We start from the raw sequence: 26875 nt of genomic DNA, 5'->3' as shown, positions 1-26875 counted from the left end.
GCTCCGGTGAAGCACCGGTCCTGCGATGGCACTAGGTGTGACTTTTCCCAGCCTATTAAGAAACAATCACATTTTCCATCTGTTGTTCTAAAAGAACTCTTGACGATGAGTGGATCAGCCAGTCGTCCAGGTAAGGATGAAGGATAATTCCCTCAGATACAGCAGAGCCATTAGAGGTGACAATAGCTTTGTTTTATGTGGAGACGGATTATTCACAGGAAACACCTTTTTCAAAGTACTACCCACCTTCTTGTCTAAGGCAGCTGTTGGTGAACAATCCTTTGGATTTATGGAGGATCGACTAATAAGAGTGGCCAATATAGCATCCACCTTCAAATTATCCTCCGATTCCTCCAGGGAATAAAGCTTCTTTAGAAGTCTGGGGATATTAGCGCAGTCCACCAGCTTCCACTCCCCAAATATGTTTGTGAATCTTCTTCTGCAAAAGTTGGTTTATCATATTGTGGAAAATGACCTTCTAAAAGAGAGAAACCCAGATTCTCCCTGACGTACTCCAGTACTTCAGGTACCTCATCCCCTTAATGTATTAGTCACAGGAGGAAGTACTGGGAGCCTTTGCACCTGAGGCTGAAGAATGACCCAGAGAGCCCAAACAACCATCCTTGGATCCCTTTCCACACTTGGCCCTGTGCGTGGACTTTGCTGCTAGCTCCCTGGAAACCTCCGACTCAATCAATTCCTGCCTCTCTGCAGCCAACATCAGAGCAGGCATAGCTGAAGATGGAGTAGGGATCTCCAGAGACCTGCTCCTCCCTCTGGAAAACATCTTGACTTCCCCTCTGCTTGGAGCTTTTCTTCCCTTCCATTTCCAGACCACTCCTGACCACTCTTGCACCAGGTACCTTCATAAAAATAAAAAAAACATTATAATGACCCCTTTACTATAAATCCTCAGTCCTGCACTTTCTTAGGCATATGGTAAAGACTGCGAAGACAATACTATGACCCCTAAAATTTACTTCAATCTATAGAGCGCCTACTTTTTGACTACTTGTTTGCCAAAGGCAGCTTCAGCGGAGATTTGGAGGAAAAAAACATTTGCTGACTCGAATACATCGATAAAAAGTCGTGTAGTTGCCTTACCAGAATGCTCAGTCCTTCTTTGGATCGGAAGGTGGCAATCACGTCTGAGACTGAACAAAATACGGCTACCTTTCCAAATATGTTTTCTAAGGACCCTAAAAAAGGGTTGGGCAGGGCCTGCCGTAGGTACTTGGATAACGTTCTGGACATTTTGGGGCCCCTCATTAAAGATTTTACACTAGTCCTGGTGACCAGGGTAATAAATCCATAGTTGACCCAGAATCCTTGCGGGGTTGGCCCATCAGGCCATGTGTTTGCTTGGCAACACACTTTATGCCAACTTGGCAGAAAGGCGCCGATTTATGGGAATCAGACTAGACTCAAAGTTGGGGATTTGCATTTTCAGAAGCAGGGCTGATAGCAGATGGCTAGTTATCCGGTAATCCTTTTGTCAAAAACCTCCCAAAGCTCATCACCTCAGGTTCCTCTTCGGATAAAGAGTAAAGCACATAGAGAAAACTTTTCAACCAAGGCCTTTTCATGAGGGTGAGTCATGACAGTGGACACTCAACAGTGGTATGCAGCAATTTGGTCCTCAGCTTCAGGGTGCCAAGTGTCTGGGACCACGGTCGATTTGTGCGATTCTTCCACCAAAAGGCAGTAGGAGCTACCCCAGAGGCAGTTACAGAGGCACCGCCTAGTCAGCCACTTCAGGAGAACCTTATTGCAACGAAGTTCATTCTAGGGGACAGAACAGGGCAGTTTCTGTGTGCTTCAGTAAATCCGACATAAGGCGCTTGGCCCCTGCAAATGATCCAATGTTTCCATCTAGAGTTTTATCACAGTCCTGTGCAGCACCATATCCACCCTCACCCAAACTTTTCATCTCAAATAGCCTCATTGATGACTCAGAAATGTGTTTATAAGCAACGTTTTCTTGGTGGAGAAAAAAACACAGAGGGTTTTGATTGGTCATAAACTCATAATTTCATGCTTTTATCCTTTATTAGAATTTCACGATGGAGGGCATCAACCTTCTGAGACACGACAACTGGGGAGTCCATCAGGATCGCAATTCCCTCCCTGCATGTTTCTGTAACTCAACGGAAGGAAGGCCTGTGCGGCTTTACATCTCTTCCATGCAGCCTTTTGTCAACACATTGGTGCTTTACAAAGGTGATGAAACTAGTGGTTGAGACTCTCAGAACCCGAGGTTTTAGCGTCATTATTTACCTGGATATGTTCCTAACATCTCAGGACCTGGAGCTTCTCAAGACATCAGGTGCCGTTCACGATAGAACTCTTACAGAGCATAGGGTTAATCAACGACCCAAAGTCAGCCATCAACCCATGACTCTCAATTAGCTACTCTGTTTCTACCAGAGGCAAAGATAAAGTGTATAGAGGAAGATCTTCGGGCACTGGTAGTCAGGGATTACATGTCTCTAAGGCATATGACAAGGACAGAGGATCTTGTTGCATCATCCGTTCAAGCAACTTGCCCATCGCACTACAGAGCCCTACAGAGATTGGAAATCTTGCATCTCAGGAAGGGACTAGCATACTCAGATCTTAATCCTCAGTCAGAGGGCGCAAACAGGTGCTGAACTGGTGACTGAGACACATGGAGGTGTGGAATTGTTGGGCAATTTTAGTGTTGCCTCTGGATATAGTAACAAAATCAGATGGCAGCAGGACGGCCTAAAACCTGGACAAAACAGGAACTTTTTTTGCACATAAATTGTCTGGAATTGTTGGCAAGATCCTTTGCGCTCAAGGACTTGAAAAAACACAATAAAAGCTGTTGTGTCCTTCTCAAGATGGGCAATATAGCAGTTTGATATGTTATATCAACAAACAGGGTGCGGGGGCACTACATCTGACATAGGGATCATGTGAAAGCTTTTTGGAATTGATGCCTACAACTAAACATCTCAGTTTTGGCAGAATATCTGTCAATCAAAGACAACCTCATTACCAACTGGAACTCAAGGTTCCCGAAGAACACCTGTGACTGGAAGGTGGTCAAATCAATCTTTCGGAAGTTGCTGAGGTTTTGGGGATCTTGCCTCACAGATCATTTTTTGCAGTAGTTTATTACAGCGTTGGATGAAATAGGTGATATTGCAACCTGGAATAGATGTCGGCAGGTTTTTAGCTCATTCAGTTAGGGGAGCCATGGCAACTAAATCAATACTATCGTGTGAGTCTAGAGCTGATAAAGGAGTGGCTTAGTATAAGAACTCGACAATCGAGAAGCTCAGTTCTGCCTATTTCATTAGTGGCATTTTAAGTGGCATCTAAGCATTAAAGTAGCATAATCCTCGCCTCCAGTCCTGCCACAAAAAACATCTCCTAGCTTTTGCACCTGTAAGTTTTGATTCTATTACTGTTATGGATGCAAAGATTATTCCCTCAATCTCCCCTATATATTCTGCATTGATAATTAAAATAGGGATTCCGTTGTTTTGGATATTATTTTCCCACCCAAGATATGTAATATTGGTAAATATGGTATTTTGCTTTGTAAATATGATTTAGATTAACATTATTTTAATTTTCCTGAAGAATGAAATGAAACAAGGTCAACTGCGAAGGTGTTAAAGTCTCTGCATAGGAAAAAGAGAAAGTGATGATCTCAAGCACAGGTGATGGGATTGACTTTGACACTAAACTAGTATGTTACTAAAGCACAAAACAAGAAAGCATAATCCCCTCTTCTGTGTCCCTAACAGAACTAAAACTGTCAGACAAGAAAGCTAGGACATTTTGCATTTTATCTCTTTTCCAGGTTAACTCTCTCTCAACCCAGTACAACCTAATGGCACAAAAATAGATTCATTGTGGTGTTTTATAAAGAAACTACTGTCATCGTACTATCACTTTGGGATGTTAGGTAACACAGAGAAAGTTAAGAGTAATATGGTATAAACACAATCCCTCACATTCTTCACTGGAAACACTGTTAGGCAACAGCTTTCCTCAATAGTTCAGTTTTAGCAGTTTCCTAAATCAGAGATGGCTGGGTTTGGCTTGCATATAGAGATCCAAACCAGTTTAAGACCAGCTTTTGTAAATATATTGGTCCTTCACTTGAAAAGCCGAGTGACTTTAATCCTTACATCCACTGGGAGTCAGAGGAACATTTTAGGGCAGGGCTTGCAAGGTTACATTTATGAAAGTTCAGGCAAATCTTAGAAGATTTATGTTTTTAATCTCTCTGGCAATTTTGCTATTTGGCAGACCAATGCAATTTACATTACACTGTTCTATCCACCCTAAAAAGACAGCTTGAAAGTTCAGTTCAGTAAAGTTTGCTGGAAAGGAACACATTTGCAGGGGAAGGACAGCTGTATGTTGACTCCCTTCACCGTGACATTGATTTGGTGCTTATCATAAAATGATCCCCGGGTTGATAGCTTTCTGGGTGGGAGTAGATATCTTAACCACCTAATATTATAAAGTCAGTTTTGATCCATTTAGGCATAGAAAGCCATCTCTTGCCAAATGTTAAATATGGGCATGGGAATGTGTGATGTTCTGTTATGACCCTGAGGTGAATGTTGGTACAGCACCGTCTGCGTATATATGGAAGTGAATCTTGAACTGGTCTTGTACCGGAGACAGACTCCGCATGCAGCAGTGAAAAACGAGGGAGTAAAGAGTGGAATGTTGGGCAAGCCCAAGATACAGCCATGAGATTGGGGACCCAAGCAAAACTGCTGTGTCCTGAACTCATCCACTTAGGAACAACAATTCCAAAGCAAACTCATGTGTGCAATAGAATATTACGTGTCACCAGCACCAGAGGAATCAAGCCTAGGGTGACTGGTGTTAATGGGCACAAGGGGGGTTGCCCTGCCACCCTCGGGGCGATGCAAGAATATGGAAAATAAAACAGAGCAGCTGGAATGAAATCACTGCTCTGATAGAGTGCTGAATCTCTTGGGTCAATTCTATTGAACTTTGCAGATGTCCTACTGCGCAAGTGCCGGCCGGGCGATTTTTTCATCGACTGCAGGCACAAGTTTCAGTAGATACATCAGAGGAGAGGGACTGCTGCATTAGAAAGCCATTGATCTGGTTGCTTTTGGGGCGCATGAACAGTAGCCCTGGGAGGAGTCACAAAACTCCATTCACTTCAATGGCCGGGATGGAGAAGACCGATGAGGCAAGGAGGCAGTGGGTGACAACAATGTGTTGTTCATCAAAGAGGGGCAGGCTGTTGGAAGGGTACAGGGGGGTGCTGTCCTGGCAGTAACACATGTTTAGTACTGCATTTGCTTTCACTTTTTAAAAAATTATTATGGAGCTAAGCCAGAGGCTGTATCTTCAGAGTGGTCCTCATCTCGACTCGTTTGCTGCCGCAGAGATCCAAAAGAGTGAAGGAACCAGCTGCGGACAACAACTGCAGTAGTGGACTAAGAGAGAAGTGTGCAGTTAAGCTTCTGCATCAAGGGGGTGGGTTCTTGATGGGCCTCTTCTGTCTGCAGCTTGGCATACAAAGGCTCATAATTAATTGGGAAGGTGAGGGGGTGAGTGAAAGGAAGGGTGGGTGGATGAAATTGTGAATGGATAGATGCATGGTGAATGAGTGAAAGGATGGGTGTAAACATGGAAGAGTGAAAGGGATGGAGAGTGTATGAGTGAAAGGGTGGGTGGATAGATGGATGAGTGAAAGAATGCATTGATGGATGGAGTGAAGGGGTGGATGGATGAGTAAAAGGATGTATGTAAAGATGGGTGGGTAAAACAATGGATGGATGAGTGAAAGGCAGGGTAGATGGATGTCTGGATGAAAGGATGGTTGAGTGAAAGGATGAATTGATGGATGAGTGGATTGATGGCTATGTGAAAAGGTAAATGGATAAGTGAATGGATAGTTGGAAGGGTGGATGACTGAATGACAGGGTGGATGGATGGATGAGCACAAGGGATGCTTTTGAACGGAGTGAAAGGGTAGATGGATGACTGAAAGGATGATTGAAAGGTTGGATGAAAGAGGGATATATAAGTGAAAAGGACGATCAAGTTCATTAATAGGTTTGATGGATAGGTTTGAATATAGATGGGCGGACAGACAGAATGGTGACAGACAATAGATCAAAGATTGAATTGATGACAATGTAAAGCTGAAATGGAGGATGTCTTTGGAAGGATGAATGGATAGATGCTTGGAGGGAAGAGACAAGTGAACTCTTCTTGGGAAGATTGCAATGAGTTGCTTTGCTTGCTTGTAGCCATAGAAGTCGGTGATGACCTTTACTAACATCACTAACACTAAAAGAAAGTGTGGACTATTCCATCATACCCGGTAGAGGTGGGAATACACTGACTCAATCGAAAGAAATCCTTTGATTGGCTGTAGGATGATCCAGCAAATACCACACACACTCTTTCTCTTAGAGTTGGTGATGTTAGTAAAGGGCATCACCTGGCTTCCCCGGTTTAGCTCTCAAGAACCAAAATGTGCATGTTATGCCTATTTTTCAGGGGGATAACTCAGAGTAGGCAATAATTATCATTCCGAAGACAGAGGTCTCATTTTATCAGGTGCGATATTTATTGCATCATATGCTAGGCCCTTGAGTTTGATGCATAGGTCTCCCTGGACCAGTGGTGGCTCTCCTTTAGGGTCTCCACAACTAGCTTTGTTTTCTGGTCCATTTTTATTAGATCAAGAGTGAATACTCTTGGAATATTACAAATAAAATGCAGACCCTCTTCAGGTCCAGCAGCAAACTAGGGCAACATTGTCGGATTGCTGACACGGGAGCATGAAGGGGCCTGCGTCAGCCATCAGAGATACTGTTCAGAGCTGGTGAAATCCCAGCACTGTGAGCATGTCTGTGTGACTATGTGCGAGTTAAAGTGAGAGTCAGTGACAATGAGTGACAGTAAGGACGAGTAGGTGTGAGGGAGAATGACAATAAGCATAACTGAGTGCGGTAGGACTGAGAAATTTGGAGGCTGAGTGAGACAAGAGTGGGTCAGATTAGAATGAGTGAGACTGTGTGAATTAGTAAAACTGAGTGAGTCAGACTGAGTACATTTAGTGCAAGTAGGTGTGAGAGAACCCTTCAAGAAGAAGCTCACTGGAATTCAAGCCAAGGATTACACGCCACCACTTTTAACAGTCACCAGCCGCCACTGATCAAGTCATGATGTAATTTTGTAGATTATATTTTTTTACTATTTACAGGATGCTGTTATGGCAAGTTAGAAACTGGAGTGGAGCAATTATGCATTTTTTATGGGCGAGCGCAAAGCGCTCAGTCCAGTCAGTAATCTCTATTTGGGCTTCAAACCACGCCCATGTCACATCAGTCACTTACATCGGTTCGTGGGCTTGCCTTTTAAAATCTGCTTGCTTTCATTTGTGAAAGGCATGCACAAGTCATGCCTTTTCCCGTGTTTAGCCCACCTACACAGCACCGGTAAACTACTAGAAAAATACGAGGCTCGATGTTTGGAGCCTGGGGTCCGGACTACTTTATCTGTTTTTTTTCCACGCAGCGCCATTGCGCTGCATTTCACATAGTGCGATCGCGCTGCGTTGTTTTTTTCTTTACACCGCTAATAGCTCTAACTCAAGCAAATGCGAGCCCCGTTGCATTGAAAATGCTTGTTTTTTCAGTTGGCACATTACTACCCTTTGAGAAAAAAACTTTACTGTCACAGAGGTCATATTAGCAGAAGGGGTGATAAAGACTTCTTTAATGCAGGTTTCAGGATATGGATCCAATGAGGTTCTTTGATGCTTTGTGCAAGGCAGAACATCGGATTATTTTCTTCTTGTGAATGATTTGAAAGCGGAAAAGGAGAATGGCAGTGCTTCGAGGTAGGGAGTTGCACAAGTCTGAAGGTTGTTTAAGTAATGCCCCAGATCTTAAGTATTTGTATTTTGAAAACGCTAACCGTCTTTGCGGCGCTATAGTGTTGAACCTGAAGTAATTAAGACCTCAAGGATGGCCAGTTTGTGGAAGACAGTGAAAATGTCCTTGTTTGGACTGTTACTGCATTTGGCAAGCTAGGTTTTTCTCTTTTCAAGTATCTTTCTGGTAACCTCTTCCACTCCATTTACACATAATCGATTAACAAATATTCGGTGTTCCTAGATTTACAAGTTCATCCTTGAACGATTGTTGGAAACTTTGAAGTGCTGATTTTGAAGGGCAGCTTGAACAGAACAGAGGGGGTTTTATAGTATGGGGCCTCTTTTCAGGTCTCACCTGCCAACATTGCATGCGAGGACTATGGTTTACAAGGAAGGACTTGGAGTAGGCCCATTCCTTATCATTTGTTGGCTTCACTGTCGCTCTTCCTTGCCGCCTCCTAATTGGCCAGTGCATGAAGCGCGTCACTACCTTTTCTGTCTGTGGAGCATGGACCAAGCAGATATCTTCCTCTCGTTTAGTGTCCATCCTGTGTTCGTGCTGTGATTAAAGTACTACTTCTTCTTCACCTCCCAATCCCCCGGTCCATGGTGCCTCTTCCCCCTCCTCCTTCTCAGTATTGCTTCTTTCCTCTGCTACCCATCCCTTCTCCATGTTTTTGAACCGTACCCCCTCCCCATCATCGTTGCTTGCCCATACACCCATGCCTTTCTCCATCCACACTTGCCTGTCCTGCGTGGAAGAAAAAAAAAAAAGCTGATATGACGCAGCATCAGCGCTAGCCACTTCATATTGCTTTTCTTTTAACTTTTAGCCATGCTGCTGTACACCATGGCTAAAAGACATAGGCAAAACCAACAGTGTGCATATGCGCGACCTTATGACTGCAATGCTTGTTGGAATGTGGATTGTTGTGCTAGGTTGTATGGTTGGATTGCCTTGTAAAATTAGTTAGTTATTTGTGTACCTTGCAACCAAGCATTCTAATAACAAATATCCAGGAGGCTGTTTTTGCGTAGAGCTCAAGGTGATGATGCACATTTTCAGCTCTTGCCTACCAGCCAGCTTTTAGCGGTCTGTGGGTGAAACCCTATTAAGGACAATACCAAAAAACGTATTGTGCGCAGAGCCCACCCGCTGCTTACCATTGGTTGCCTGTCACTCTTATCTGCTAGCTTCTTAGACAATGGATTGGCCTCCTCTTCTTGTGTCCCTCCCCTGCAGCATTGCCTCTTTACCATCCTTTTGATGGCCGACTTGTGTTCTCTCACAGGTAGCATTTATGGAACTCTTTTTTTCTTTTTTCGTTCAGCATTGCAATAACTGCAGCAACCTCCCCCAGCCCCCTGCCCAGTGGGGTTTGTGCCACAAGAAACATTCCATATACTAGTATATGGCTCCCTGTCAATCTGAAAATGCACCCTTAAAAAGCTCTGATAAAACAATATTGTAAACTTTTATGAGACGGAAAAACGTTTATGATATTTTTCATTGAAAATGGCTTGAATGTTTTGATGAAACGAACCTTGCAAATTTTCTTTCTTGGTGAAAAAATGTTTAAGATTTTTTATTTTATTTTTAAAACCTCACCCTCATTTGGTCTGGCCTTGAGAGCCCGTCATACCGTATTCCACAAAACTTTATAGATAAAATACACGTATAGCTGGGCTCTTGGTCAGCAGGATTCGTCCAATTGCCCGCTGAATTGCATTTGCATTGTGTCTGCCCACCACAGCAATGGTCAGCCCACTTTACCCATTGTCTCCCTTCCATGACTGCACACAGCTGCTGTCCGTTGTTTAAAACTAGTTCATTTCAATTCAGTGGCAAGAACCTTTAAAATCTGGTTTTCAATTTCAAAATGACTATTTATTTTGTCTGTACTTCAGGTGCTATCTTACATGGTGATTTATTTACTGTCTCCTTTATAAAATTGATGTGTTTAAATGAATTCGTACTCGGTGTAGCTGCGTTTTGAGTGTTTGGTTGGGTGACGATTTCTTCTTGTCGCAAAAACATATTAGTAAATAGTAAAATGCACTTCACAACTGAAATGTTTTTCTTCTAGATTTTTGTAAAAAAAAAAAAGATCAACAGCCACATCAGTATATGCTTTTTTTTTTTTTTTAAGTTTCTATTGCGAGCACGTGCTCGGCATTTACTTGGCAGCACGTTTTCCTTTTTTATGTTCCTGGAATATGTTTACAGTATATTTTGTTTAAATTAACCATTGCATCAGCACCAAAATCAAACTTACCAGCTTTGCCGATGCTTGTTTTTAGTTCTCTTCCTTCTTGGAACTTGAATTTCTTCATTTTCTTTAGAGAGGTCTCCCCTTTAATCCCACCGTTTGCCCTTAAACTCCCCCTCCTCTTTAATCTAAACCACATCATAGCCTCCTTCGTCCACATTTAATTTAGCTTTTCTCCTCCGCTGACACTTTTTCTTTGATCTACACCATCTTAGTTTTTCCTTACAATTCGCAATGTGGCAGAAATGTTAAGACTTTTTTTCGCATAAATTGAATCGATCTGGGATTTCAAGGCAGTAAGTATATTTAGTCCGCAGAATGGGGTTTCTGTAGCTCGCAGTCTTAATTTTGGGTTTGCCACAACGTCAGATTGCCATTGGTTGGTGAGAATGTGCTAGGAGGTGGGCCATCACCGTTCAGGATCTTGGTGGTGGGTTGGCTCTACCAATGGTATGGAGGTTTATAGAAGCATCACGTGATCTGCTGTCAGATGGTGAAGGCTTATTCTGTTCAAGGGGATGTTGTTGGCCTTTGGAGGGCGCTCTCATACAGGACTCCCGGTATTTCACGGAAAACAAAGAGAACTGGTTCAGTTCAATGGTGTGGGCACGAGTCCTTGCTCACAACCCAGCTCAAGAAATACACATCACATGAACCTAACCTACCTCACTAGCCATACGGAAAGTCCAAAGAGAACGACAAACAGGCAGCAAACGAAACTGTACAGCAAATATCTGAAGAAAAAGGACTGTTGCTGTACCAAGCATGGGAGCAGCATGCCCCACGTCCAACTCAATAACAAGTGGATTCCAGTAATCACAATTGTGCAAACTCGCATCCCTGGGCAACGCGTTCTCCTCGGGGGGCTAAGGGTAAAAACTAGTTATTGCTGTAAATAATACAGTAATAGTTATTAGTGTAAATACATTTGATTTTCGCATATAATGGGGAGTTTTTGAACTGGTTTAATTCGCTACTTTAATGGCTTTCATTACGTCCGTCTTCTACGTGTGTCAAGTTTGAAAGAAAATCCATTTAATCAATTTCCACTTTTATGTATATTGGCAGTTCATAAACGCAACTCTTCGTGTAAGTAGAATCCCACAATGTGCTCAGGGCCGGACAGCAGTGTCTTGCAGTACTTGGCGCACAACACAGCCCGCAGACAACGACCAGGTACCCACAGCAGACACGATGCTGCCCAAGTGTGAACCAACCAGCGTCATAAGCACAAGAAAGAACGGAAATGCAGAAAATACCTCAGCTAGTCAGACAAGCTAGCAAGCGCTAAGGCGCCTTGTGCACATCCTCACACCTTCCACCGCGGCGGAGTGAATCAAACTAAAGATATTGCTTCACACTAGGAGTAACTGCGTTAGAGGCCGCCTTCTGCATACTCTGTGGTTACCCAAACAGGTCCTCACATCCTCAGAAATGACATTCACATCACATACAATGAAGCAAAAATAGGTTTATTAGAACATATAGACACAGGAGTAACAGAGGTATCTGAATAGTCAAATATGGAATGTTTATGAAATAAATAGGGGTACCGGGGTTTAGGGGTGCGGGTCCAGCACCGCTTGGAGTAAATGCCCTCTTCTGACAGAGTCAATTTCTGAAGGGACTTTCCCTTCAGACGCTGTGCAGATTCCTACCACCAGAAAGTGGTTAATAATTCGCAATACAAAGTCACTAGTGCTTTGTACAAATTTAATGTGCTCAATTTCTTTATTCACTGCTTTCATCCCTTATTTCTTTAATAATAGTTATTAAGTTCTGAAGTCCAAAAATGTAACCCGTGTCGAGGCCTTCGTGTACAACGCTGTCTTCTCCATAGAACCTGCAAGTGGTGTGTGCAAAGTCAATCATTCGGATGTCCACCGTGCTAGCAGTGGGCTTGTTAGCAAAGGCTCCCGCAGACTCGTCCGAGGACTCCTCCGACAGGTCCTCAAGTTCCTCCGAGTCCGAGTCCACTGACACCTCCTGTAAATCCTTCCCATCGTAAATGATGAGCAGCGAGCTGGAGTAGAACCGGTAGGACTCCTGTTTTTCTAAAACCGTTTTGAGTTCTGTCAGTTTTTTAATCACAGGGTCAAAGAGTTCCCGGTGTAGGTATCTTCCATTATGGAAGAACTGGTAAAGTGCTTCCTTAAAGCCTTGCACGGTCAGCTTCCTCCCGTGGTACTTGTTCATGAACATTAACTGGCCAGTGCCCGTCTGGTAGACCTGAGGAGAGAGAGAGAGAGAAAAGGCTGGAGTCAGAAATCAGAATCTCAGAGACAAGCAAACATGGTTTACCTACAACAACAGACTCTCCAGTGGAAAAGAACTGGAAACCGCAGTATAAACAAAGCTCAGGTTCTTAACATTCCCCAGAGAATTATGTTATAAAGTTTCCGCTCGGAGATGAAGGCTGTTCGTGAGATTAAAAACACCTGCTTGCAGGGGCTTTGGAAATCGTGTTAGAACACGTGTAATCTTGACACTTGCTTCTCGGTGCTCATTAACATCAATGACAGCTTGTACTTGCTGCCGTTGTTGTAAACAGGCACGTACGAAAGGGATACCACCAAGGAAGGCGCCCCCTGGCTTAGATGGATGAATGTTTATTAAACACGTGTTGAAGTTGTGTGTGCCAGGTCAGTTAGAGTCGATAATAGGTCTACCTTCATCGATCTCAGACATGTTTATCTACATGCAGTTGTTTGTTTAGCCAGTTAGACATGCTCAATCCACTGCGCAATGCCAAGGACTGTTTACGTGCAGATGAATAGCGCCTGACCGGCCACCGTATCGCCACCTGTACAAACGCACCACAGCTCACTTATCAGCAATACGGTGCTGCTGCACCGGGAATCAATCACCAGGCAGCATTCATCACTCCTGCAAACAACCACTAATAACCACCGAGAACTGCCTACAAATGCAGCTTCCCAAAACGAACTACCAAAAGGTTATAATTCTACACGAGAACTGGTTAAAATAGGTTGTTGCTGGGATTCGGGAATGAAAGAAGCTCAAATATACCAAGACAAGTCACTAACATGCTGAATTAGGTGTACATAACCTGAATAAGCAAGTTCATCACATGTTTGTTCAATAGTAGTCAACCCAATGTATCTCCTTTTCTAGTGCACAATCCAGCGGTGGACTGACTTTTCCCTCCTCGAAAGGAGCAACTACATCAACAACTTGTATAAATAATAGTGCAACTAAAACATCCAATTTAAAGACATGCAGAATCCCAGGGGGTACAGCTCATAACACAATCCGACAGCGAAGGCATCACAACACTCGGCAACCCTTTAAGCGAAGCCTGTCAATACTCGGGATCCCGCACAGGAGGGCACCGACACATCCGAATACTTGAAATACTACAACTAATGGCCTTCGGGCGAAATACCACAAGGTCTTGACATTCAAAATACCAGAGAACAGATTTGTTGGTAAGAATCCCACAGGGTGGGAACAGCCTTGACACCAAGAATCCCAGAGGGAGTGACCTCGACATCAAGAATCCTATGTGAGATGGCCTCGACATCAAGATTCCTACATGAGATGGCCTCGACAGCAAGAATCCCATAGGAAGTGGGCGGCCTTCATATCAAGAAGCCAACAGGTGATAGATGCCTCGAGACCAAGGATCTCAACAGAGGGGCAGATGCCTCGTGACCAAGGATCTTAACAGGGGGCAGATACCTCGTGACCAAGGATCTTAACAGGGGGGCAGATGCATCAAGACCAAGGATCCCACAGGGGGGCAGATGCATCAAAACCAAGGATCTCAATTGGGGGGTGGGGGGGGGCAAATGCTTTGAGACCAATGATCTTAACAGGGGGGCAGATGGCTCGAGACCAAGGATCTCAACAGGGGGGCAGATGCCTCGAGACCAAGGATCTCAACAGGGGGGCGAGTGCCTCGAGACCAAGGATCTCAACAGGGGGGCGAGTGCCTCGAGACCAAGGATCTCAACAGGGGGGCGAGTGCCTCGAGACCAAGGATCTCAACAGGGGGGCGAGTGCCTCGAGACCAAGGATCTCAACAGGGGGGCGAGTGCCTCGAGACCAAGGATCTCAACAGGGGGGCGAGTGCCTCGAGACCAAGGATCTCAACAGGGGGGCGAGTGCCTCGAGACCAAGGATCTCAACAGGGGGGCGAGTGCCTCGAGACCAAGGATCTCAACAGGGGGGCGAGTGCCTCGAGACCAAGGATCTCAACAGGGGGGCGAGTGCCTCGAGACCAAGGATCTCAACAGGGGGGCGAGTGCCTCGAGACCAAGGATCTCAACAGGGGGGCGAGTGCCTCGAGACCAAGGATCTCAACAAGGGGGCGAGTGCCTCGAGACCAAGGATCTCAACAAGGGGGCAGATGCCTCGAGACCAAGGATCTCAACGGGGGGGGGTAGATGCCTCGAGACCAAGGATCTCAACGGGGGGGTAGATGCCTCGAGACCAAGGATCTCAACGGGGGGGTAGATGCCTCGAGACCAAGGATCTCAACGGGGGAGGGAGGGGGTGGGGGGTGGGGGGTAGATGCCTCGAGACCAAGGATCTCAACGGGGGGGGGGGGGGGGGGGGGGGGGGTAGATGCCTAGAAACCAAGGATCTCAACAGGGGGGGTAGATGCCTCAAGACCAAGGATCCCACAGGGGGACCGATGCCTCAAGACCAAGGATCCCACAGGGGAAAGATGCCTCGTGACCAAGGATCCCACAGGGGACTGATACCTTGTGACCAAGGATCCCACAGGGGACTGATGCCTCGTGACCAAGGATCCCACAGGGGACTGATGCCTCGTGACCAAGGATCCCACAGGGGACTGATGCCTCGTGACCAAGGATCCCACAGGGGACTGATGCCTCGTGACCAAGGATCCCACAGGGGACTGATGCGGGACTGATGCCTTGTGACCAAGGATCCCACAGGGGACTGATGCCTTGTGACCAAAGATCCACAGGGGACAGATGCCTCGTGACCAAAGAGCCACAGGGGACAGATGCCTGGAGACCAAAGAGCCACAGGGGACAGATGCCTGGAGACCAAAGAGCCACAGGGGACAGATGCCTCCAGACCAAATATCCACAGGGGACAGATGATCCACAGGGGACAGATGATCCACAGGGGACAGATGCCGCCAGACCTAGGATCCCACTGAGGACAGATGCCTCGAGACCTATGATCTCACAAAGGACATATGCCTCGAGACCTAGGATCACACAGAGGACAGATACCTCGAGACCTAGGATCACACAGAGGACAGATTCTTCGAGACTAAGGATTCCATAGGATACAGACCCCTGGCGACCAAGGGTGCAACAAGGACGGGACTCGAAATCAGGATTCCTACAGGTGGTGGCGTTGACATCAGGAATTCCACAGGGGATGACTGTGACATGAGAAATTCCCGGGGAGGGGGTTGCTCAACACTTAGAATACCATAAGTTCCAAACCTAGGAGTTAACCCTGGCACGTGGACAATGCTTATGATTTGGCCATACACAATTGATAGACAAAGCGAGACACAAAGAGATTATTTTAATATTTACTACTACATCACGGAATAAAGAGTTTACGTTTATATTTAATAAATAAAGAAAAAAGGGACAGCACTATCAAAAAATAAAATAAAAAAATGTGAATATGTTATTGAAGACAATATAGGTGTGTAACAGCCAGGGATTAGAAAACTTAATTTCTCCTACCCTCCTGTGAAACACAAAATACTACTAATAAAGTTATTTCTTCATTAAGTGAATGTTACTTCTGGAGACGTACCTGCATACCGCAGACTCTGACACCAATGACTGCTGAAGTGCTTTGTTGACACTTAAGGATCTGATTGGCTTTCTTCTCTTCTGATGCGTCATCTCCATGCTGGCGAGTCCCCATTTTCAGGTCCAATACACAGGGTACCTCATACCGGGATGTTAAATTTTCCAACAGGATGAATTCTGATTGGTTAAGGTAAAATTCATGGGTAATAATTGATTACTTAAAAAAAACCCACTTCTATTAACTATCAGTTACACAATCTTACCAATACATTTTTAAAAGCGTGCGAGCAACGGTTACCAACCCAATTCATGGCAGCGGCCGCGCAAACCGACCCCCCAATGCAAGGCATCGGCAGCTGCCACAGGAACAGACCCAATGGAAGGCAACGGCCAAGGGAACTGAGACAGGGCATGGCAGTGGCTGTGGGAACTGAGGCAGGGCAGGGCACGGCAGCAGCCACGGAAACAGAGGCAGAGCACGGCTGAAACAGAGGCAGAGCACGGCAGCAGCCACGGAAACAGAGGCAGGGCACGGCAGCGGCTGTGGGAACTGAGGCAGGGCACGGCAGCGGCTGTGGGAACAGAGGCAGGGCACGGCAGCGGCTGTGGGAACAGAGGCAGGGCACGGCAGCGGCTGTGGGAACAGAGGCAGGGCACGGCAGCGGCTGTGGGAACAGAGGCAGGGCACGGCAGCGGCTGTGGGAACAGAGGCAGGGCACGGCAGCGGCTGTGGGAACAGAGGCAGGGCACGGCAGCGGCTGTGGGAACTGAGGCAGGGCACGGCAGCGGCTGTGGGAACAGAGGCAGGGCACGGCAGCGGCTGTGGGAACAGAGGCAGGGCACGGCAGCGGCTGTGGGAAGAGAGGCAGGGCACGGCAGCGGCTGTGGGAAGAGAGGCAGGGCACGGCAGCGGCTGTGGGAAGAGAGGCAGGGCACGGCAGCGGCTGTGGGAACAGAGGCAGGGCACGGCAGCGGCTGTGGGAACAGAGGCAGGGCACGGCAGCGGCTGTGGGAACAGAGGCAGAGCACGGCAGCAGCCACGGAAACAGAGGCAGGGCACGGCCGCGGCTGTGGGAACAGAGGCAGGGCACGGCAGCGGCTGTGGGAACTGAGGCAGGGCACGGCAGCGCCTGTGGGAACAGAGGCAGGGCACGGCAGCGCCTGTGGGAACAGAGGCAGGGCACGGCAGGAGGCAGGGCACGGCAGCGGCTGTGGGAACAGAGGCAGGGCACGGCAGCGCCTGTGGGAACAGAGGCAGGGCACGGCAGCGCCTGTGGGAATGGCAGTGGCTGTGGGAACTGAGGCAGGGCACGGCAGCAGCCACGGAAACAGAGGCAGGGCACGGCAGCGCCTGTGGGAACAGAGGCAGGGCACGGCAGCGCCTGTGGGAACAGAGGCAGGGCACGGCAGCGCCTGTGGGAATGGCAGTGGCTGTGGGAACTGAGGCAGGGCACGGCAGCAGCCACGGAAACAGAGGCAGGGCACGGCAGCAGCCACGGAAACAGAGGCAGGGCACGGCAGCAGCCACGGAAACAGAGGCAGGGCACGGCAGCAGCCACGGAAACAGAGGCAGGGCACGGCAGCAGCCACGGAAACAGAGGCAGGGCACGGCAGCAGCCACGGAAACAGAGGCAGGGCACGGCAGCAGCCACGGAAACAGAGGCAGGGCACGGCAGCAGCCACGGAAACAGAGGCAGGGCACGGCAGCAGCCACGGAAACAGAGGCAGGGCACGGCAGCAGCCTCATGAACTGACCCAGCTACCGGAATAGTGGTAGGGCAAGACAGCAGCTGGGGAAACCGACGCAGCAGCAGCTGGGCTGGGCGGAACCGACGCAGGGCAAGGCGGCAGTTGGGGGGAACCGACGCAGGGCAAGGCGGCAGTTGGGGGGAACCGACGCAGGGCAAGGCGGCAGTTGGGGGGAACCGACGCAGCAGCAGCTGGGCTGGGCGGAACCGAGGCAGGGCAAGGCGGCAGTTGGGGGGAACCGACGCAGGGCAAGGCGGCAGTTGGGGGGAACCGACGCAGGGCAAGGCGGCAGTTGGGGGGAACCGACGCAGGGCAAGGCGGCAGTTGGGGGGAACCGATGCAGCAGCAGCTGGGCTGGGCGGAACCGACGCAGGGCAAGGCGGCAGTTGGGGGGAACTGACGCTGTGGGAACTGAGGCAGGGCAGGGCACGGCAGCAGCCATGGAAACAGAGGCAGAGCACGGCTGAAACAGAGGCAGAACACGGCAGCAGCCACGGAAACAGAGGCAGGGCACGGCAGCGCCTGTGGGAACAGAGGCAGGGCACGGCAGCGCCTGTGGGAACAGAGGCAGGGCACGGCAGCGCCTGTGGGAACAAAGGCAGGGCACGGCAGCGCCTGTGGGAATGGCAGTGGCTGTGGGAACTGAGGCAGGGCACGGCAGCAGCCACGGAAACAGAGGCAGGGCGCGGCAGCAGCCACAGAGGCAGGGCACGGCAGCAGCCACGGAAACAGAGGCAGGGCACGGCAGCAGCCACGGAAACAGAGGCAGGGCACGGCAGCAGCCACGGAAACAGAGGCAGGGCACGGCAGCAGCCACGGAAACAGAGGCAGGGCACGGCAGCAGCCACGGAAACAGAGGCAGGGCACGGCAGCAGCCACGGAAACAGAGGCAGGGCACGGCAGCAGCCACGGAAACAGAGGCAGGGCACGGCAGCAGCCACGGAAACAGAGGCAGGGCACGGCAGCAGCCACGGAAACAGAGGCAGGGCACGGCAGCAGCCACGGAAACAGAGGCAGGGCACGGCAGCAGCCTCATGAACTGACCCAGCTACCGGAATAGTGGTAGGGCAAGACAGCAGCTGGGGAAACCGACGCAGCAGCAGCTGGGCTGGGCGGAACCGAGGCAGGGCAAGGCGGCAGTTGGGGGGAACCGACGCAGGGCAAGGCGGCAGTTGGGGGGAACCGACGCAGGGCAAGGCGGCAGTTGGGGGGAACCGACGCAGGGCAAGGCGGCAGTTGGGGGGAACCGATGCAGCAGCAGCTGGGCTGGGCGGAACCGACGCAGGGCAAGGCGGCAGTTGGGGGGAACCGACGCTGTGGGAACTGAGGCAGGGCAGGGCACGGCGGCAGCCATGGAAACAGAGGCAGAGCACGGCTGAAACAGAGGCAGAACACGGCAGCAGCCACGGAAACAGAGGCAGGGCACGGCAGCGCCTGTGGGAACAGAGGCAGGGCACGGCAGCGCCTGTGGGAACAGAGGCAGGGCACGGCAGCGCCTGTGGGAACAGAGGCAGGGCACGGCAGCGCCTGTGGGAACAGAGGCAGGGCACGGCAGCGCCTGTGGGAATGGCAGTGGCTGTGGGAACTGAGGCAGGGCACGGCAGCAGCCACGGAAACAGAGGCAGGGCGCGGCAGCAGCCACGGAAACAGAGGCAGGGCGCGGCAGCAGCCACGGAAACAGAGGCAGGGCACGGCAGCAGCCACGGAAACAGAGGCAGGGCACGGCAGCAGCCACGGAAACAGAGGCAGGGCACGGCAGCAGCCACGGAAACAGAGGCAGGGCACGGCAGCAGCCACGGAAACAGAGGCAGGGCACGGCAGCAGCCACGGAAACAGAGGCAGGGCACGGCAGCAGCCACGGAAACAGAGGCAGGGCACGGCAGCAGCCACGGAAACAGAGGCAGGGCACGGCAGCAGCCACGGAAACAGAGGCAGGGCACGGCAGCAGCCACGGAAACAGAGGCAGGGCACGGCAGCAGCCACGGAAACAGAGGCAGGGCACGGCAGCAGCCACGGAAACAGAGGCAGGGCACGGCAGCAGCCACGGAAACAGAGGCAGGGCACGGCAGCAGCCACGGAAACAGAGGCAGGGCACGGCAGCAGCCACGGAAACAGAGGCAGGGCACGGCAGCAGCCACGGAAACAGAGGCAGGGCACGGCAGCAGCCACGGAAACAGAGGCAGGGCACGGCAGCAGCCTCATGAACTGACCCAGCTACCGGAAGAGTGGTAGGGCAAGACAGCAGCTGGGCGGAACCGACGCAGGGCAAGGCGGCAGTTGGGGGGAACCGACGCAGGGCAAGGCGGCAGTTGGGGGGAACCGACGCAGGGCAAGGCGGCAGTTGGGGGGAACCGACGCAGGGCAAGGCGGCAGTTGGGGGGAACCGACGCAGGGCAAGGCAGCAGCTGGGGAACCGAAGCAGGGCAAGGCAGCAGCTGGGGAACCCGATGCAGCAGCAGCTGGGCTGGACGGAACCGACGCAGGGCAAGGCAGCAGTTGGGGGAACCGACGCAGGGCAAGGCAGCAGTTGGGGGAACCGACGCAGGGCAAGGCAGCAGTTGGGGGAACCGACGCAGGGCAAGGCAGCAGTTGGGGGAACCGACGCAGGGCAAGGCAGCAGTTGGGGGAACCGACGCAGGGCAAGGCAGCAGTTGGGGGAACCGACGCAGGGCAAGGCAGCAGTTGGGGGAGCCGACGCAGGGCAAGGCAGCAGTTGGGGGAGCCGACGCAGGGCAAGGCAGCAGTTGGGGGAGCCGACGCAGGGCAAGGCAGCAGTTGGGGGAGCCGACGCAGGGCAAGGCAGCAGTTGGGGGAGCCGACGCAGGGCAAGGCAGCAGTTGGGGGAGCCGACGCAGGGCAAGGCAGCAGTTGGGGGAGCCGACGCAGGGCAGCGGCTGAGGGAAATCAAGCCAATGCTAGGCAGCGGCAAGTGACGCAGGGCAAGGCGGCAGCCGACCCGATGCACGCCAGCAGCGGCGGGAACCGACCCGATGCACGCCAGCAGCGGCGGGAACCGACCAGATTTAAGGCAATGCTCCGTTAGTGGAAGCAGTGGTTGTGAGAGAGCACGGCAGTAGCCCGCAGGATCTGACGCAAGGCAAGGCAGTGGCTATGTTATCCGTTACAGTTCAAGGCAGTAGGATCAGACACCATGCAAAACAGTTGTCTAGTTTTAGGAGGCAGTGGCTTTGTTTTACAACACAGAGCATGGCAGCAGCCGTACGATCTGATTGAGTGTATGGCAGTTGCATTACTTTAACAAAAAGGATACTGTATTGATTTCTGTGCTTTGCATTTTCCTTCATACGCTGCAGTTGCTGTTGGTGGCATTTTATACTCCAAGGGTTGTGTTTGAATTGTGAACCCGTATTGCCTTTTTTTTCCATGCTGTAATACAGGACTTCAGATTTCTTCTGCCATTCAAAGTCTTCTTCTAAGTTATGACTGGAAATACAAAAAGAAAAAACCTTCTGGTAAGTACAATTCCGTCCCCACGCTCAATAATGTATGTCACTCAATGCGCAGCTCTATGTAGGGTTCGGGCTATGCTGTGCTTTTGTGAGTACACTTGAACTAAAGTACAAGAAGTTGTAATAATATTCCTACATCCTTCTATCCTGTGCTACAGTTATAACTTGAGATTTGACAGTCGCCATGTAGTTCTGTGCTGAGGTACATCTTACTTCACTTGTTTAAGTAACATTTCAGGGAACACTTATTGTCAGTGGCGTTGCACACACAGTGATCCCTTGAAATAATCACACGAAGACTACATGCTACAGACTGTAGACATTTTTCACATTATTGGCCACTGTGGACGGTGTCCCTCATTCCATTCACCGCGAAGCTGTACTAACTCTTGACAATAAACTGCCTAGCTCGCTTGAGGAAGCATCGCACAACGCAAACTGCCCACTCTGCAGCAAGGGAAGTCGTCCACATATCACGACAAACTATTAATCCAATGGTGCGGAGGCACAGCACTGTCAGACAAAGGAAGAACAAGTAACATCATATCCCAGTTGTGCAGAAGCATGCACTCTCTCACACGCCATCTTCCCGTACTGTGTAGCTAGTAAGAAGGGTCGTGGGAAATTCATCGTGCAGAGAACCCGTTTACAGCAAAACCAAAACAAGCACCGGCAAAGCCAAAAGGTCTAGTTCACATTTTGAGCCCCGATTAAATAGTTTTAAAAAGGCTGTAGCAGGCGTGACCCTCGGCCTCCACCGCCCCCGCACACAAAGAAAAACGGGTACTTTATGTATGCAATGCATTAACGCGATATAAAGGGTGCCAATTAGGAATACATTTAAAATGTAAAACAACCCTTCAGACACTATAATCCAGCACTCCAAAGAGGTGGAATATCACAACAGCCAGTAAGACAGGCGAAGAGAAACACACTCCTCTGGGCCGAGCCCAAGTCCACTTTATGAATATATTAATGAACTGACAACGAGGCAGACAGGTGAGGTGAGAAGCCAGACCAAGTACTAATCACACATTTGAATTCTAGGGACCAGCCCAGTCGTTAATCTTTGCAGTGGTCAAAGGACGGGGGGGCAAATGAATTGGCCATTTTGAACAACTAGCTTTGAGTGTTACAAATCAGCAACTCTAATGCAGCACACGCTACATGCTTACACACACATTACTGCTATCGGTAGAATGTAGCCGACCCCTTGACAAGGAGGGAAACAGACACGGTATTAGTTTTCGACATGATAGTGCGCGTCAAAACCAACTTGGCAGGCACTGGTGAGATAGGTTAGCACAAAGCTCTTTGTAGAAACGTCACAGTGTAACAGCTGACTGCGCATCAACGGTACACTAGCACCTCCGCGCCCTTCAGGCATCATGACTGGAGCCCAGCAACTGAAAAACGTTGTGTTGCTAATAAACTTAATAGGCCAGATCTACTGTCAGATGAGAGACGGATATTGCCATGAAGTCTGCCACTACAGACTGGGCCGGGCAGTAACAGCTCTATTCAAACTACTGTGAACAAGCATGAAGGAAAGGGTCAGTGCTCTGCCTCGACATTAATTTGATGAACGTATGGGCACAAAGGCCTGCCCTGAAGGCATGAGCATCGACTCTAAAGGATTGGAACAATTCAGGCCGGGCTGCTGGTCAGGGACGGCGAGGATGAGCTAAGAGACGCGCAACCAATATCTTCTCTATGGCCCAGTAAGACATGCAACTTTGGGAATCATTTCCACCGATTACTACAATCAAATGTTCACCCTTGAAATTACTGCTTCTGTCTGGCAGATCGCATCTTATAAAGAACTTGCAGAGGAAACAACTGGATCCACCTCGTTAAGGAAACTGTCATCCTTGGAGTTAACCGTTTGTGCTCAGGTTCAGTTTATTTAAAACTTCTACAGGGCAGACTCGTCCAGACGCCTGCATTGGTTATTGATCTGTGATAAAAATAGTAAGATACGAATGAACATAACTCAAGCTATCTCCTATACATTCCTCTTGCCCCCTCCAACCCGCCCAGACTTCGGTTCGTCAGAAACGAGCACCTCACAAGTGAGTAATAAGCTTTCCATCAACACAGAAGACCCGGATTCTTAGATGGAGCTGAATCGGGCACAACAACACCAGTTCTGAATCAAAAAGATTTCACTTACCCCGACAAAGACTAACGGAAGTTAAAAAACACAAAGTTGCATCACTAAGCACGCAAAAGACTCAATTACTCAGTACATTTACATTTTGCTGCGGGGCACTGCCTTTGAACCCGTGCCCTTCAGTGTTAGGTTGCCACGAGTTATCCAGCAGCGTTTCTTCACTTGGGGGACAGGTTTAGAATTGTACCATGCCCATTTTGCTAACACCACCTGGAGGCCAGGTCTGTTTGTACTCTCCCCGATCTTTAAACCTGGAACGGAATGGGATACGGTTTTGGCGAGAGGCCTACTGTGGTTGTTGGAATTCAGCTTTAGGGCACGAGTAATAACCCCACGCTGGCTCATTGCTCGTACCCTAAGCTGATCTCCAACAGCCAAGGGCACATGCAGTTTGGCTACATTCTCGCCCCTATTCAATGGCAGCACTGGGCTTCTTTACTATGTGTAATTAGAGGTGGGAGGGGGGCATCCTAATGCACAGGAAAGACACCACTGTAACTCGACCAGGGCAGAGGACCGTGTCCTACTCTTCTCTCCTCCGTGTTCATAGTGGGAGGCTACGGGTATAAAGAACCATCCTGGTCCTGCCCAATGGGGGAGGGAGGTTTAAGAGACAACTAGACCGAGGAAAAGAGCAACAACAAAAGGGCCTAGTACTACTCAAAACAAGACCACACAACCAGTCAGTTCCACTCCGACCCAGATCTGTGATCGGTCTTGAACAACAGCAGAAAAGGTTCACAGCTGCCAATGTACAATCTGGGATGGTCAAATATTGGCAAAACTGGCTTCTTTTTTCTTTTAAACTGGGGCTCAATTGAAAGCCAAGTCTTTTACGTTAAAGACGAGTCTGTGAATTTTAATTAAAGAACAAAAAGCTAAATATTCATTGTAGGGAGTTGGCTCTGTATATACTATCTCAAAGTGAGAGATAGTATGTTTTGGTTAGTTGCTCAGGTAAGTAAAGCACTTACAAGCTCAGTCTCCTGGACATAGGCAGCCCACCTTTGGGGGTTCAAGGCAACCCCAAACGCTCAGCACCAGCAACGCAGGGCAGGTCAGGTGCTGAGGTCAAAGGAGGACCCAAACAACATAGGCGTCTATGGAGAACAGAGGTACTCCGGTTCCAGTCTGCTAGCAGGTAAGTACCTGCGTCCTTGGGAAACAGACATGGGGGGTTTTGTACAGCACTGGGGGGGGGGGGGGGGGGGGGGGGGGGGGCACACAAAACACACCCTCAGTGGCACAGGGGCGGCCGGGTGCAGTGTGCAAAGCAGGTGTCAGGTTTGTTGTGGAAAACAATGGAGGGACCTGGGAGTCACTCTGCTGTGGCACAGGGGCGGCCGGTTGCAGTGTGCAAAGTAGGTGTCAGGTTTGTTGTAGAAAACAATGGAGGGACCTGGGAGTCACTCTGCTGATGCAGGCAGAGCACAGGGGGGCTTCTCGGGCCAGCCACTGACTGGGCTAGGATGAGGGCCGTCTGCTGGTCACTCCTGCACTGGAAGGTGGTTCCTCTGGGTCCTGGGGGTCGCAGGTGCAGTGCTTGGTCCAGGCGTCGGGTTCCCTTGTTACCAGGCAGTCGCGGTTAGGGGAAGCCTCTGGATCCTCTCTGCAGGTGTCGCTGTGGGGTACAGGAAGGTCGACTCAAGGTGTCCACGTCGTTGGAGTCGCCTGGGAGTCCTCTCTGCAGTGTTGGTTGTCCTGAACTTGAGCCGGGGGCGTCAGGTGCAGAGTGTGAAGACTCACGCTTCAGGTGGGAAATTGGAGTCTCTTTAAAGTTGGTTTCTTGTTGCTGTTTTTGAACAGAGCAGCTGTTCTCTGGAGCTTCTTGGTCCTTTAGGTGCAGGACAGTCCTCCGAGTCCTCAGAGGTCGCTGTTCCTGCTGGATGCTTCACTGTACAGGTTCTTTTGAGTCGGGAGACAGGCAGGTAGGGCTGGGGCCAAGTCAGTTGTCATCTCCTTCGCCTCTGTGGGATTTTCAGATCAGCAGTCCATCTTCTTTCTTCAGGGTACAGGAATGTGATTTCCTGGGTTCAGGGTTGCCCCTAAATACTCAATTTAGAGGTGTGTTTAGGTCTGGGGGAAGTAGCCAATGGCTACTTTCCTGGAGGGTAGCTACACCCGCTTTGTGCCTCCTCCCGGAGGGGAGGGGGGCACATCCCTATTCCTATTGGGGGAATCCTCCAAAACAAGAAGGAGGATTTCTTAAGGCAGGGGTCACCTCAGCTCAGGACACCTTAGGGGCTGTCCTCACTGGTGGGTGACTCCTCCTTGTTTTTTTTCATTATCTCCTCTGAACTTGCCGCCAAAAGTGGGGGCTGTGTGCGGAGGGGCGGGCATCTCCACTAGATGGGATGCCCTGGGGCGCTTCAACAACAGGCATGAGCCTTTGAGGCTGTTACTGAAAACATGAAAAGAGAAGGCCCATTTTTGCTAAAGCAAGAGTTGGGAGGAAAACGTGCAGAATCATATATGCTCAGAGAGGAATATAGGCCCGAGTGCTCATGGCATCCAAGTAAAAGCCCAGTGCAGGAGACAGAGAAGAGAGACAAAGGCATAGTTATCCACAAAGCAGCTACACGTAGAAAGGCCTAGAAGCTTGCAATAATATAGTTACAGGAAAGGCACGCATTTCAAATCCATGTTAATGAGGAAAGGGAGTTTCTGGACAGGAATATAAAAGCTTTGATGCTAGAAGGTCAGCAGCTGTGTGAGGGAGGCCAGACAGTCGGGGAGGACTCCAAGCCTGGAGTTAGGAAAGGAGGAGCTACAGACAGCCTTTAGAACATGAGATAAAAGGTATTGCTGTTTTTTAATAAATGTGCACGTGATAGATATGTAACCTTCGCTTTTCTGCAAATGTGTAATTAGACGCTTTCTCATGAGAAATGCGGCTTTATGCTGACTAAAGCAGTGACACAATGTACCACGTGAGCGCTTAAATCAAAATGCATGACAAGTGATAAGATGCATTCAAGGTAGCAAAAGTATATAAAAAGGGCTGCTTGAGTTGATGATTTTGAGGGCAGTTTCAGACTTAGAGCTGTGCTGTCCTCCCGGCCGGTATTCATAAATGCGCATATTACTTGCCAAACTGAATCCTGTCTTTCTTTATTCGTGACCTGCCAACAACAAGGCTCACTGCCAAGTGTTACAGTTCCTGCAGGGGAAGGTGAGAAGCACCCCCACCCAGTGCAGGCTTTGTTCCTGGCCACTGAGTGACAAAGGCACTCACCCCATGTGTAGGAACTAGACTGGTATGCAGGGGACATTTCTAAGAGACCCTCTGTGTGTATTTTTCAATAAATCTACACAGGCATCAGTGTGGATTTATTGTGCTGAGAAGTTTGATACTAAACTTCCCAGATTTTAGTGTAGCCATTATGGAACCGTGGAGTTTGTGTTTGACAGACTCCCAGACCATATACTTTTTATGGCTACCCTGCACTTACAATGTCCAAGATTTGGCTTAGGCACTATAGGGGCATAGTGCTCATGCAACTATGCCCTCACCT

General features: G+C 49.5%; 1 protein-coding gene across 4 annotated transcripts in view; it reads right to left on the bottom strand.

Moving 5' to 3' along the window:
* Positions 1 to 11647: 11647 nt before the first annotated feature.
* Positions 11648 to 26875, bottom strand: part of IP6K2 (inositol hexakisphosphate kinase 2) — a 37882-nt gene continuing 22654 nt past the window's right edge. For all 4 annotated transcript variants that reach the window (XM_069206212.1, XM_069206214.1, XM_069206215.1 and 1 more), the window contains 3 exons: positions 20989 to 21161; positions 15970 to 16145; positions 11648 to 12420 (listed from right to left, as the gene is read on the bottom strand). In XM_069206212.1, coding sequence (XP_069062313.1) covers positions 11923 to 12420; positions 15970 to 16145; positions 20989 to 21161 — 847 coding nt within the window. In that variant the 3' untranslated portion in view covers positions 11648 to 11922. The remainder of the gene's footprint in view (positions 12421 to 15969; positions 16146 to 20988; positions 21162 to 26875) is intronic.

The sequence above is a fragment of the Pleurodeles waltl genome, chromosome 9, assembly GCF_031143425.1.
Source record: "Pleurodeles waltl isolate 20211129_DDA chromosome 9, aPleWal1.hap1.20221129, whole genome shotgun sequence".
In the NCBI taxonomy this organism is placed as follows: Eukaryota; Metazoa; Chordata; class Amphibia; order Caudata; family Salamandridae; genus Pleurodeles; species Pleurodeles waltl.
The sequence above is the reverse complement of the archived record's forward strand: the minus strand, read 5'-3'. Positions and strand labels throughout refer to the sequence as shown.